The sequence below is a fragment of the Manis javanica genome, chromosome 2, assembly GCF_040802235.1.
Source record: "Manis javanica isolate MJ-LG chromosome 2, MJ_LKY, whole genome shotgun sequence".
Taxonomy (NCBI): Eukaryota; Metazoa; Chordata; class Mammalia; order Pholidota; family Manidae; genus Manis; species Manis javanica.
In genome coordinates, this window is record NC_133157.1 from 171,338,630 (window position 1) to 171,354,103 (window position 15,474).

Sequence of the window (15,474 nt, forward strand, 5' to 3'; positions counted from 1 at the left end):
ATTGGTGAACGCAATTCCCAGCTGCAAAAGATCACTGATATTTTGGATTCTATTAAAGAAAAGGTAAAATGAATTACTATCTGCTAATGACTAATATATTTCTTGTTTTCTCCTGAATTCTCTTATCTCCTTTTAGGAACTTAGACCTTAGATAGAACATGTGCTATCTGCTTTGAAGTAGGTTTGGAACATACTTGACTAATGGAGCAGAAGCAACCTATTACCACTTATCTTTTGAAAATTATGAAGGGGTCATAAATTATCTAAAATCATCACTAACAAATCTATTTATACATAATTAGTTTCTGGTATTGGAGTTTTGCATAATAAGCTTTTAGTTGCAACACATTTTCAAGACCACATGTTAAAACAAATCTTATGCTTGTTAAATAAATCTAGGTGATGCTCTATTTCATCTATAATTTTTAGACTAAGGCAAATACATTTTTTTTTAATATACAAAAGGCAGATACTAAATAATTCCATGAATTAAATAAACATTATTTCACTGGATGTATGCTATTTTTAGGTCTGTGTAAAGCTCTCCCATTGTAACTTGTGGGAATTCTCTTTTTTCTACCAGGGTAAACAAACTCGATTCACGAATTTTGACCCATTGTCTCTGCTTCCTCCGTCCTGGGACTACTGGACTTACCCTGGTTCCCTTACAGTCCCTCCTCTTCTGGAGAGTGTCACTTGGATTGTTTTAAAACAACCTGTAAATATTAGCTCTCAGCAGGTAAGTCACTTCTTCCATGTTGATCCTGATTTGCTAGAGGAAACTAGGCTGAATCTTTTTTTTTTAAACCTTTGCCTTTTAATTTCTGCTGCATTGTGAAGTCTGTGTTTTCCCGTTGTTAATTAGATGTGTAGTTGGACCAGATGAAATTTATGTCCCTTTCTAATCTGACCTTCAATGATTAGATTATTTCTTTCTCAGTTCTTAGAAATGTAAAGTGCATGCAGGCACTGATGAAAGTGGAGTGCCACTTGGAGGGCTATCCTTGTTTGCTTTTGTTTCCTTTTGTTTGTTCCTGATAGAAACAGGCTGGGGTACAAATGGGAAAATCAGGAGAGAGGCTTCTCTTAAGATGACGTTCTCCTTTTTGACCTCAGCCCCTAGTCTGGCTTCTCCTACAGTGTTCACATGCAGAAACTGAACAGTGAGAACCGCGGGAGGGTGTGTAGCGCCCTGGGAAAAGCATGTGCGTAAGTTTAAGAAGTCTATCTGATCTTTTGGCTTTTGTTGCCAAAACTTTTGTAGGGCTGCCTGAGTGGCTTTAAGCATTTACTAAGATGCTGTCAGGTGCCTGCCTGTGCTGTTTTGTTGACGACATTTCCTCATTGTTTTTCTGATAAATGCTCATTGAGCCCCAACAGTAGCCAAGCAGGGTGTCTTTGATGCCCAGAAACCCAGCTCCAATCTTTGAACCATGTAACTGACCAATCTGATAGGAGGATGCTGTGTGTTCTGGGAGGCTGTGCTTAGTGGGTTCGTTTGCTTTTTTTATTTTCTTTTTTAAATTACTTTCTGCAAAATCTTAGCAAGAACACGGGTTAGTAATTATTGTGCTAAGCACTTCTGCTCCAGGGTAGCCTATCTGGCTAGCTGTTTATTTTTTTCTTCTAATCAAAGGCTAGAGCTGGTTCACCTTTATCAAGGTCCTGTCAGGCAACATTCCCCTTTGAGGTATTGAACGCATCCAATTCCTTTTGACCTTGTCTTTAGTATTAAAGCCAAATAATAATCTGGAACATACCTATTAAGACATTTTATAAAAGTCTGGAGAGAAACTCAGAACTTGACTGGCACAGAAATTCCTGTGAATTTTTTCCATGATAAATAAGGTACATTGTGTCTTGAGAAAAATGACCTGTCACTGATTCCGTGGCCTTATTAATGGAGTTCATTTCTCTCTCCTTCAAGTCCTAAACTGTTTGCTTTTACATTCCATTGTTAAATTTGAACAGGTTAATAGTTAAGAGTCAATAAATTGTAATATCAGTGTAGTAATAATTAGGGGATTATGTTTTTCCTCATATTTCAAGTTTATCTTTTTCCTAAAGCCACTTGGAAACTAACTTTTCAAAAACTCAATGGTGAATTGTAAGAGAATATACCAAAATATATAATTTAGTCCCTTAAAATATATAAAGTTAACTCAATCAAAAGTAAGTCCCTGTAAATTAGAAATTATGACTGCCTAGCTATAGATTCACTACTGTATCTTAATTAAGGCTTAAATTACTATTGTGGTTTTTTACACAGTAGAGTATGTAAAATAATAGCTTGCTTTTTTTTTAGAGCTTTAGTGCGATTGGTAGTTAACTTTGAAGCATTGACTTTAATCTACTGTAGCAGGAACATTTGCACACATTTTCGTTTTTAACCAGATTGAAATAATTATACAAGTAGTGATGCCAGTCACTATAATATAATGTTATGGTGATCTTAAGAGTTAAAAAATGAAGCCAAAGGTATTTTAAAAGCCCAATTCCAATCTAACCATGAGAAAAACATCCGAGAAAGCCCAACTGAGGGACTTCTATAAAATAGCTGATTGGCACTCTTAAAAACTGTCAAGGTCATCAAAAACAAGACAAGTCTGAGAAATTGTCATGATCAAGAAATGGTCAAGGAGACATACATGACTACTAAGTATAATGCCAATTCCTGGTGGGATCCAAGAGCAGACAAAGACATTAAAAAATCTGAATAAAAACAACAGAATTCCAAATAAAGAATGGACTTCAGTTAATGACAACAACATATTAATATTGATTCATTAACTAAGAGAGATGCACCATTCTAATGTAGGATGTTAATATAGGAAACTGAGTGTGGGGTATATGAGAACTATTTTTACTTCTTTCATAATAATTCTGTAGATCCGATGTTTCTGAAATAGAAAATTTATTTTAAAAAATCCAAAGCATGAGAAGGCTGATAAAATTAAGTTGCTTCACTCTTTAATAAAAAGTAAATGGAAAATGTCTTTTGTGTGCACCACTGTTAAGAGTTACTTTCCAAAGACAAGTTTTCATTTCCATTTAAGCAGCTCATTAATTTTGAAGTCACTGGGAAACATTGTTTTTATTTATTTTCCAATTCCATATATAATGTCACTAGCTTTGAAGGTTAAATCCTCCTTTTAGTAAGTTGGTGCCAATTTTTTTCTAAGTTTTCTACTGCTGTTTCTTGCCAAGTCACTGTTTGACTTAAAGGGCAAATCAGATGGTTTTCATTTTCTTTTTCTTGATTCAAGTCCATTTTATCCTCCAGAATCACTTACTGAAATGCTTAGTTTAACTGCCAGGCCAGTAAACAGATATACTGTTTTTTGATACTTTTGGTAACAGATCTGTCATTTTCTGTGGAAAGCTGGCTTTTCTTGCCAAGTCTCTTTCGGTTATCCTAGATTATCTAAATTGGCTTACTCATCTGCTGGATTTGATGTGCAGAACACTTGGCTTTAATTCTGTGATGCGTTTTCAATTTTTTTTTCTCTTTTTCATTGGTTGCAATTTTTGCACACAATGAAATTCATTAATTTTAGTGTGAAGTTGATGATTTTGGTTATTGTATATCACCATGAAACAACCACTACAATCAAGGGTAGAATAGATCCCTTGGCTGAAAAAAGTTTCCTTGTGCCCTTTTGCACCCTGTCCTCTTCCCCACCCATGGCTGCAGGCAACCACTGAGATACTGTCACTAGAATTTTCTTTTCTAGAATTTTCTTTAAACATAATCATACAGTTCCTAAACTTTTTTGTTTGACTTCTTTTCTTAGCATGATGTGCTTGGATTCACTGATTTTATTTTTGTTATTGAATGAAATACTGTAATTTTTTAATTATTGACCAATTGATGTACATTTGTGTTACTTCCAGTTTCAGGCTATTATAAATGATAACTATACATATTTGGATGTTAGGAATAATTAGCATACACAATTTTGTGTGGACACATATTTTCGTGTTTGTGGCAATACTTGGCACTGGATTTACTAGGTCATATGGTAAATTCATATTTAATTTTATAAGGTACTGGCATATGATTTTCTTTTTTTTAATTAATGTATCATTAATATACAATCTTATGAAGGTTTCACATGAGCAACATTGTGGTTACTGCATTCACCCATATTATCAAGTCCCCCCACACCCTATTGCAGTCACTGCCTATCAGCATAGTAAGATGCTATAGAGTCAGTACTTGTCTTCCCTGTGCTATACTGCCTGTCCCATGACCCCCTTACATTATGTGTGTTAATCATAATGGCATATTATTTTCTAATGTTGCTGTTCTGTCTTCCATTCTTACCAGCAATGTATGAGATTTCTAGTTGTTTCACATCCTTGTCAGCCCTTGGTGTTGTCAGTGTTTTTAACTTAAGCCATTCTAGGGGGTAAGTGTGTTTTTAAATTGGCTTTTATCTGATGACTAGTGATACTGAATCTTTTTTCATATGCTTATTGACTGTTTAATCAATCCAGTGAATTTTTTGTTTAAGAAATTTTAGTTCTAAAATTTCTAATTGGTTCTCCTTTATGATTTCTATCCTCTGCTTATACTTCCTATTACTCTGATGAGATTTCTCATGCATTAAAAAGGTACATTAACTTTGTATAACCCTCAGATAGTTAAAGTAGCCACTTTGAAATCTTTGTAAATTCCAAATTTGGTTCATCTTGGGTCTGACTCTGTTGATTTTTCTTTCTTTGAGAATGTGTTCCATTTTTTTTATTCTTTGTATGTTGGATAATTTTTAAAATTATATTCTAGATGTTGTGAATATTAAGTTTCTGGAGATTCTGGATTCTGTTATTTTTCTCTGATAAGCCTTATTTCCTTTGTATTAGCAGGTAATTTTCCTGGCTGGGCTTGAACTGTCGATTTTCTTGTGTAGTAGTTCTGGTTTCCATAAAGCCATGTGTGGTTCTTGGGTATGTGGTTTGGGGATCCTGTCTCTGGCCCTTTCCTTGCAAAACAGGTAGGCCCCATTGCAGCTGTGTGCACCTTGCAGACTCTGCTCAGCTCCAGGTGAAGAACAGTAGCTCACTTGCAGAGCTTCCATCTCTCCCTTAAGTGAGCATGAACTCCCCACCTGAGTCCCTCTGCTTTTGTTCACTCTCTAGTACTTGCAACTAGTTTTCATATTATGTCTGGTTTTAGGGTTGTTTTCTACAGGGAGGTTGTCTGGAGGGTCTTAGTTTAAGAAGCAAAACTAATGTCCTTTTTTAATTGTAATATTTTATATGTTGTAATTAATGATAGTGGTCTAAGGATATTTTCCTTAGGTTCTGCATCTTTAGACTATGTGTGAAATGAAGAAAGAATTCATGTGCTTGAATATTAATTTTGACTTAAGGTATAAAACTCCATATAATTAGCTTTGAAATTAAAGTTCTAAATTGTATGAGATAGTACAAGTCAATTCTAGAATTGTTTAATAATTACTAATTCTTATAAGACATGATGGAAGAGATTCAAAGAAGTGTTAAAAATGGCCCTTTTCCTCAAGAAATTTGCAATCTAACAGGGATAAAATAAATGCATAAAAACCTGTAACACATTGACTGTGGTTTGTACTGTAGGAGAATATAAGGTGTAAGAGAAGTTTAAAGAGAGGAACTCTTTCATTGGAGAGGTCAGGAAATGATTTTGTGAAATTGCTGACATTTGGACACTTAAAAGGTAGCAACTGGTGGGGGCAATAAAAGAAAGTAATTTCAAGAAGGTACAGCCTAAATAAAGGCAAGAAATAGAAGTGCAGAAAATATATGGAGGAAACAATATTGGCTAAGTGTTGATGGTTGTTGAAGCAAAGTGACGGGTTCATGGTGGTTTATTATGCTGCTCTTTCTACCTTGTGTATGTTTGAAAGTTTCTCATAATAAAACATAAATAAAAAGAGATTGGGGGAAGTGGCTAAAAAAAAAGTGGCAAAAAAAAAGAAAGAAAAGTTAGAAATGCAATATAATCCTGTGGTTAGTGCAGGGCTTACTAGCCAGATGGCTTATTTATTGAAACTTCCTAGCTGAGTTCCTCATCTTTAAAATGGGGATAATGGTACATCATGTATAAGGCTGTTGGGGGATTAAATGAGATGATGTAATGCAAAGCACTTAGATCAGTACCTGGCCCATGATGTTGCATAGGAGAGCTTCTTTTTATTATTACTCAACTTGGACAGGCAGTGGAGTGCTATTAAAGACATTTGATCACTAGAGTGACACAATCAAAGCTGTTTATAAAACATTAGAAAACAGTATTTCCTCTCACTGTAGTCACTAAACAAGGTAATGAACATTTCACTGTTAGAGCCAAAGAAAACAACAGAACTGGCCATACCCACCTCGGCCCTCCTCACTGGGGACTCCTGCTGGTCACTGTGTAGAAGCTGAGTCGGCCATAGTGACAGAGGGGCGGAGTGTCTGTTTGAATGAAGCCAGGGGCTCGCTGAAGGGATGAGATTGGGAAGGTCAGCCAGGAGTGTGCATTTTGAGGCCGGTGCTATGGTGGACACCAGAACTAGATAGAGAAGCAAGTTTGAGTGGGGGCTGGCAGAGGCAGGGTCTGCCGAGCTCGGCTAAGTCATTAGGAGGGAGATCCAGAGCCAAAGGGGAAAGGGTGTAGTGGGACAGCAGCACAGGCTTAGGGCGTGCTACCGAAAGGAGCAGGCAGGTCAGGGAAATTCCGCTTCTAGACCCCTGAGGTGAAGGTGTTGCTGAGGTAGGGGGCCATGCCCACCTTGCAGAGGAGGCCAAGGCGGGCAGGAGGGATAAACAAAGCCAAAGTCTTGAGAGCAAGCAGCAGTTTAACGGGGAGGCCTGTTCGCTTGGTGAGGTGGCTGAGTCAGTGCCCTGATACAGCCACCTGGAGCGGCCATGGTAGATCACTGTGATCTGCGGGAGGCTGGTGTCTTCCCCGAGGCTCTGGAGGTTAGACTTTATTAGCCTGTGCTGCTTGGCACCAGAGAATCTCTTAAGTCTCATTTGGCTTTACCTGTAATGATCTGGTGTAATGAAGCATGTGAAATAGCACGTTGAAAATACTTGTCTTATCTTTCCCATATCTATAGCTTTTTAAAAGACACCTCAAAATACCATTTGTGGAAATACTTGGCTGCTTGTATGTTATTCAGGTAACTTTCTGTCTTGCCAGTGGGTTTCAGCCCTGGGCAAGTTCACTATGGATTCAATGTGATCAAAGAAATGACAGTAAAACGTTCTTGGGGTGAAAGGATTATGCCCAACTTTATTTCCACAGTGGCAGGTCAGTCACTAAAATCCCAATCACTCAGAGCAAATCTGCATGCAGCAAGCTGGTCTCTGCCTCTGGGCCTCTCTGCCTGCACAGTTGTCCTCTGGGCCTCTGTCCTTGGCACTGCCACCACTCCAGCCTCTGTTCTGCTCTCCTGCAGCTTTGCAGCCCTGCCACCCTGTCGCCCAGAGCGACTGGGCAGAGCTCTTTATATAGAGTCAATAGCAACATATTGCCCACACGTGTGCAGTGAGCTAGCCAACCAGGGCCAGGTGAGAATCCTGGCCACAGGAACTTTCATTTTATCCACACTTATCCAGTCTTCATTTTACTGCTCTAGACCTATGCTAAATTGTAATAAATAATATTAAGTCACCAGGGAATTATTAAGTAAGTTATAAAACATGCTCATAATAGACAACTTTTCAGCAATTAAAAATAGTGAAATAGATTTATATTTACTGAGATGCAAAAATGTCTAGGACATAAAGTAAAAAAAAATAGGTTTCACTAGAGTGTCTATAGTAGAGCTCATTTTTGTAATAAAACATGTCATGGCACACGTATGTGTGTGTGTGTGTTTATACATTGAAAAACATCTGGAAGGATGTACTCCATAATGCTAATAGTTGTTATGTCTTGTGATGTGATTACTAGTAATTTTGATTTTCTTCTGGATACTTTTGTATTGTATGAGGTTTGTCAGGTAAGTAAACATTGTTCTGTAATAAGAAAAGTTAAGCTCTTTTGGTGAGAAATGTATCTATGCTACTTAAATTGTATTTAAACATCATCAGAGATTGAAGGGGCCTAGGTTTTTTTCATGGGTAGTTGTGTAGAAGGCACAAGTATGGTGAAAGCAAATTATTGTTTAAGGTAAACAGTACTTAAAAGATCAAAATTTTATAGGATGAACACCACAGGGTTCCCATGGAAATAGCGACCCTATTACATTGGAGTGCTTGTAAGTGCTTTAGTGTCATTCCCAGAACTGGAAGACACCTGCTGAGGTGATCTAATCTAATGCTTCCCTTTATAGATGAGGAAATGAAGACCAGAGACGATGAGCAGCTTGCCTGAGGTCACACGGCTGGTTGGTAGAAGAATCAGGACTGGGGCCTTGGTCGAAAAGCCAGCCAAGGGCCCTTTCCACTGTCATCTTCTGCCTTTGTAGATGACATTCTCTAATTTCTAGAAATTTTTAAGTCACATACTAAATGTTGTTGCCTCTTTTATCACTTGATCTTCAAGTAAAGAATGGTTATATACTTAATTTCTGAGCCCTTAGATATTTGTAGGGTCATGAGAATTTCACTGAAGAGTTGCTTTATTATGTATGAGCCATAACTTCGAAAATTTTCATGGCCAAATTTTTAGTTTCTAGTGGAAGAAAAATGATATGTTTCTCAACTTTCTGTGCAGGGCAGTTCATTAACATTGGTGTGACTTGCTATGCTGAAATGCTCTTCCCTTTTCTTCAACAGCTGGCCATATTCCGCACCCTTCTGTGTACAGAGGAGGGCGAAGCAGCGGCTTCTTTGCTGAGCAATCACCGCCCGCCACAGCCTCTGAGGGGCCGCAAAGTGAGAGCTTCTTTCCAGTAGCAGTTGTCCCCAGGGGACCACACTAGCTACAGCTGTGGAGGGAAAACACAACCGAACACAAAAGTACTTCCTAAGAGTTCCTTCCTAGAATTCTCACTTATGGTACTACTTTGCTATCCACTTTAGCACCACAAAGAAAATCAGATCTCTTTAATCAAACTAACTCATCTGTTTCCGATTTGCACTCATGGGTGTTGAAGCAGCAAACATTATTTGAAGCTTGTGTAAATCCATGAGATACATCTGTTCACCTGCATGAAAACCTGGGGGGCATTGCAAACCTCAGAAGGTATGAAAAACTTTCCCTTGCTGTAGAGACTGAATCAGTCACATCTCCCAGTGATATGTGGTGACAAATTTATATTCATTTCCAGAATGATAGGATTGTGATACCTTTTTCTGAATGAGTGATTCTGCTTAATGTCTTGATATCTTTCCAGTTCATGAAAAATAGGTAGTATTTCTTTTGAAGTAGATTTGTCATTATATTGCTGATTCTCATGGCAGGGTGCCTTTAATAAAATGAACAATATGAGACATATGGTTGGTAGGTTATAGCTGCTTATTGCATCTACTCCACAGCTCAAAAATAACCCATACAATTTTTGTGAGAAATTCCTCAGGATATAAACAGCTATTCAGACCTTAATGAGTTATGCCATATATCACAGTCACTCGGTGGTGTTCATGATAAAGTGGCAAAAACTGATCAGATGCAATGCTTGCTAGTTTGTGGCACTGAACATAGTTTGAAACTAGCAGATTACAAGTGCAGGCAGAGCAGCCCAGTGGTTGCCTGTTTTTGTTGTGTTTTGGCAACACAGCAGGGAGCAATCCCATGCAGGCTGCTGATCTGTCCACTGGTGTGGAAAAAATTACTCAACTTTAATATAAATACAGTCAGCCCACAGACCTGTCAACCCGTTTCCACGGCAAAGCTCACCTCCCCTTTACACATGTCCCTCAGTCTCTTAAGGAATCTTATGAATTGGTTCTTAATAACTCATCTTAACCTTTTATCTCTTGTACATTTTTGGTGAACAAGAATGAGGGATGTCCTTTTGCTCTTTTTGGTACAAATGGAGTGACCCTAAGCAATACCTTAACCACATTTAGGCTTGAACACACTACACTTGTTATCTTCTGAGAGCAGTTTAACTGAGTTTCCTTGTTTTTGATGATTTGTTTCAAACACCTCTCTTCCTCTGGAGGTAGATTTTAATAATGGAAATTATTCTGTAATGCTCTTCTTGATAGAATCATTGAGAATCAGTGACTTGTGTAACAATGAGGTATGGCATTGCTGAAGATGAGCTCCTGAAGGCTAGCTGCCGTGGTCCTATTTATTGTCCCTCCTGGTATCTAGCTTGAGGACTTGCAGGACATTGACAGATGATATTGAATGAGTTGAATATTTTAACAATTTTTATTTGACATCTTTGGTAATTATCTTGCTGCTTGTGATCAAATGCACTGTAAGTTAATGTGACAAGTAAATTATAAGTTATCTCATGCAAGTTATTTCTTCTTAAACAAATACTTATAAAATCGACCTGTGTAAACCAGAAGTTCTAATGGTTTGGAAAATACCAATGTTGAAGGGGAAGGCATTTCTTCAGTTTGAAAAGACATATTGCTAAGTATCCTAGTCACAGAAGGAAGTCTGTTTTCTCAGAGTAAATTAAGTTGCTATATCTGGAGGGGCATGTAGGATGAGGATTCTAATTGCTGTGTATGAGGATTACCACTTTGTAATTTATGGTTTGTGCTACAGTATTGCATTTTTTTTTTTTACCACAATTTGGACTTTAGTAGACTAAAAATCTACACAGCACTAATTTCCTTGAAGATAGATCATGTATTTATCTCTTAGAGGCAAAAGGTCTAAGTATGTGTTAAAGTTGTTAACTTCTGATAAGATTAAAGAGTTATAAATAGTGTAAATCTCTTGTTTCCAACATGTATTGGATTTATGTTTGTTAAAACATTGTATTTTATTTTAAATTGGATTCAACCATAATAAAAAAAATGAAACAAACTTTGAACTGTACCAGAGACTTGCATATGCAAGACAAAGAATGAGATTACATTTTTGTACTTTTTATTTGGAAAATAATCTTAAACTCATAGAAAAATTGCAAACAGTGCAAAAGCCGTTTTCCCCCCTGAATTATTTGAGAGTAAGTTGCCAACCTGCTACTGTATCATCAAACATTAGCATGTGTATTTACATATACACAAACTTCTGTGTATATTTCCTATAAGTTAGGGTGTTGTCCTGCATAACCACAATATAGCTAAAACAACCACGAGGTTAACATTGCTTTATCATTACCACCTAATCCATTTAAGAATAACTTGTTCATTTAATTATCATGTTTCTCTCAATTGGGAACAGATTCTCAGTCTTTCCTTGGTTTTCATGATCTTGACACTTTTGAACATTATAGATTAGTTATTTTATAGAATGTTCCTCAGTTTGGGTTGTTTAATTTTCCTAATAATTAGATTCAGATGATGTCTCACTGGCAGGAATGTCACAAAAGCAATGCTGGATGTTGTGTTCTTGTCCTTACATCCTCTTGGGCAACTGACTTTGTTACCTTCTTACAGAGAATATTCACTTTCATCACTTGATTAAAAGATTGTTTGTAGACTCCTCCATTGCAAAGTTGCTCTTTTATCCTTTGCAATTAGCAAATATTAGTGTGGAGATGTGCTTTGAGACCTGTAAGTATCCTGTTTCTCATTAAACCTCTAATTTGTTCATTTATTTCTATTGTGGATTTAACAATTCATATTTTATTCAGGGGGCTATATCTGTTATTATCATTATTGCTGTTATAGCTAATATTGTCTCATGCACAAATTTTTCTTGATTTGGCCAGTAGGAGCACCTTGAAGATAGCTTCTGTGTCCTTCTGACCTGCCATCTCCTCCTTACTGTCTGACCGCAGTGTGATTCCTGCTGCATCGTTTTCCCTTCCTTAGCCCTGGAACCTACCTTTCTCCAAAAACCCTGTTTTCTTTAGTGAAGAATAGTAGTGAGAAAAACCAAGGTCTGGGTACTAGATAACCTCATTTCTATTGCAGGGTGGCTACTCCTAAGTTCATTCCATGGATGAAAGTCAGGTATGCATACACATACATGTGCATACAACATAATGTGTGTACACATATTCAACATCTATATTTCTATATTTATTTCTAATAAAATCCTTATTTCAAATTCATATCTCTACTTCCAATCTATTGCTTCAGGGTTCATTCTAGTTGCCCATTTCCATATTTGTAATTCCCTTCTCCAACAGTGAGAAGCTGGGCTCCCATTATCCTCAACACATTTACTTATTTGGCCGGTTCTTCTGTGTGTAATGAGTAACCCATTACCACCCCGAGCTTCTCATCCCCACATTGAATGGATGCTCTGCGCTGGGCTGCCTTGTTCTGCCAAAGGAAGGGAAGAGAAAGAGCAAGATTACATTTTGAAATACTCATGGGACTATTGATAGGGAAGTCCTTTATTTCTAGTACAAGGTTTTTGAACATGTATGTAGCTCTATACACATTTTATCAGAAATGGCAACTGAGTGGAATATTTGGCAAAAGTCTTTGAGTACCTTCTGGATGGGGCTGCAGAAAATGTAGGCCAGAGAATAGTGGTGTCATTTCGGAGTCTGGGAAGGCATCCTGGTCCTTGGATAACCATCTCAAATTGCTCCTTTCAAATTGTACTGAAAAGGATTACGTTTTTGATGTAAAGGTTTCAATCTCCACTGAAATGCAAACTCCCCTCAGAAGATAATTTTTTAAGTCCCCACCAGTCATTTACACTTTAATATAACTAATCTTTATGTGACAAGTTTTGGTGGGAATAAAGACGATGACAGAAAGAAGGTTATCATGATACCAGAGTCAATGATCTGAGTGCTAGGATAACCAAGGTGAACTTGAACTCCTTCACAGTTTTGCCTACATGCCTCATTCTTACCTGTATGGTAAAACCTTGCACCATGACTGATGTGTATCAAATACTCAGTGTTAGTGAATAGAATGTATCAGTTCATATAAACAGGCATCTCTATGAATTAGAGGGATGAAAACCATGTTCAATTAGTAATGGGGAAACTAGTGACGAAACTTTGTTAGCAAATGCTACAGAAGTCTGCAAGAAGTTTATGGAACATGACCTTGATGAATTAAGATTCAGTGTGATTGCTTTTTGTGCAGCAGAGTTAGTCAATAATGGAAAAAATGTATTATTTGCAGCAAAAATTAAATCTATGTTGCCATACACTAAAAAAAATTGGTATTTCCATTAACTCGATTGATTAGACTTTATATGAACTAAACTTTGGCTTAAAAATAGTTCATTGAGTTTAATTAATCTTGGAGATTTTTCTGGAGTGGCTAGAATTTTCTTCTTGTCTAGAGAGGAATTATAACAAGCAGAGATCCTGCCCCACAATGTCATTGTCATGGGCTGAGAAAAGTCTCTGCCTGAAGCTCTCCAACATGTCCTGCCTCACCACTCCTGCCCATAAAAGTTACCCAGGGGAAGAACGTGGGTACTTCAAAATTCCTTCTTTCACATTGAGTTTGCTTTAAATATAAGTTCCTCTGGTGGAGAGAGTGGTTGGTTTATCTTAGATTTGCTCCAGTAAGAGTTACAGAATCTCTGGATTTTTGTCTCTATGAGAATGTGAATTGTAACTCAGCCTCAAGTTCCTTTTGGAAGGTATGGCCTAGAAAAAAAAAATTATGCAAAACCCTTGTATATTAACAGGAACTTCTGGAAACAACTACTCTTATGGAGGTTATTCTAGATCTAGGGTCAGCTGGTACTAGAGGGAGTTGAGTGTATAAGGGAACCTCTCTGAGGGCCACAGATGCAAACACATAATTAAATGTTACTGGCATTTAAAGAAATATAGCACAGTTATCAATCAGGTTCCAGTGGGAAAACAGAAAGTACTTAGTTTTAAACAGAGGGCATTAAATGCTTAGAATTGATTATGTAAGTGCTGAAAGATGTTGAAAAGCCAAACAGGACAGTGAAGCAACCAAGAGATTAGCAAAAGCAGGAAGTTCTCTCTTCCTTAGGAAGAGGATATATTTCTGGAGCCCAGGAGCCATGGCCACCAGATGAAGCTGAAACTTCGCTAGTAGCACCTGGTTATTTTCAATAACACAGCCTCAACCTGAGACCTGGCTCGAGGCAGAGAGAGTGGGAGAAATACTCTGGGTTCTCCCTTTGTTCAGTTCTTCAAGCTCCCACTGGTACCCATTAATGGAAGAAGATCATATGGACCCATGGGAAGTTAGTTATTCCCTCTGTTATACAGAATGGTTCTGTGGAATGGATCTGAGGAAAAGTGGGCTTAAAACCAGCCAAGGCACCAACGTTCCAGCCAAGGACCTCCCATTAGGGCAGGTCAAGCAAATGACTGTGATGCTGGGCTGGATGTCTCTTCAAATGGGAAGCCACTGCTAACCTTCTCTCTCACTCTGGACATTTACTTTGACCACAGTTTATCAGGCATCCTATATGTGCTAAATGTTGTGTTAGGCCCTAAAGACATGAAGATGATTAAAACATGGTTCCTTCTCTTAAACAGCTCAAAATCTAAGGCGAGTATAAAAACAATTGCACCATACAAAATATTTAATAAAGCATTTTAATTTGAGGTGTCTATAAAATGCTAAGGGAACCTGGAGAAGATGGAGAGAGGAATTCTGGAGAAATTAACCAAGTTATGAAGACTTGCAAGTGTGATATATTTGGAAATTGGGTACTCTGGTTCTCTATGTACTTTTGAACCTGGTTCTTGGGAGTAGGGAGATGTTATCAGTGAGGACTCCCTTGTTTGAGAAGAATAACTCTGACACAAAATGGCTAAAGCAGATAATGGGAGGAACTGATTTACATAATCAAAGAATCCAGTCATAAATAATTAAAGAGAACAGGGGTAAACTTGGCTTTCATCATTGTGAACCCAGGGGCTGAGATCAGGCCTCTCAGTACCCTGAGGTCGTCGACTGCCTCCACCTCTCAGGGCTCCACTGACAGTCAGACTCTCCCCTCACATTGGGAGGATGGAAGCCCTCACCTCTCCACCTAAACTGCCGCCAGGAAGCCCTACCAGTAGTGGAGAGCTTCTTTCTCCAAAATCGTCAAACGGTTTCTGGCTTGCCCTCTTATTTGCCTAGATTGAGCCTCATGCCCACTCTCAATCAAGTCAGCATGGCCAGCGGATAGAACACTGGCTCAGGGAGGCAGGTGGAGTCAGCCCCTTCCAGAACTGCAGAGACCAAGAGTAGAGGAGTGGTGGCAATGGTAAAGGAGAACTGGGGGGTGGTACCTGAAGAAGGGAGAAAGCATTCTGGATGGCAAGAACAACGGCTGTGTACTCGGGACTGAGAGTGGCTGAAGATAGGCCTGAAAAAATAAACTCATGAAATAATTCAGACCTTCCAGGAAATAACCATCACCACCTAAAGAGAATAAGTTTCTGAAGCCAAGTGCAGGATTAACATTTCAGTAAGGACACAAGATTAAAAATTTTTTTTTCTGCTGAGGCTTTGGTAAAGTTATAAATT

General features: G+C 38.0%; 1 protein-coding gene across 2 annotated transcripts in view; it reads left to right on the forward strand.

Annotated features, from left to right (window-relative positions):
• Positions 1–12,020, forward strand: part of LOC108401868 (carbonic anhydrase 13) — a 28,184-nt gene extending 16,164 nt beyond the window's left edge. Inside the window, exons 5-7 of one of the 2 annotated variants that reach the window (XM_036998225.2) lie at positions 1–63; positions 584–739; positions 8,755–12,014. In XM_036998225.2, the coding sequence (XP_036854120.1) occupies positions 1–63; positions 584–739; positions 8,755–8,874 (339 nt within the window). In that variant the 3' untranslated portion in view covers positions 8,875–12,014. Of the gene's footprint in view, positions 64–583; positions 740–8,754 lie in introns of both variants that reach the window. The other variant, XM_073229780.1, reaches the window with a different exon arrangement.
• The last annotated feature ends 3,454 nt before the right edge of the window (positions 12,021–15,474 follow it).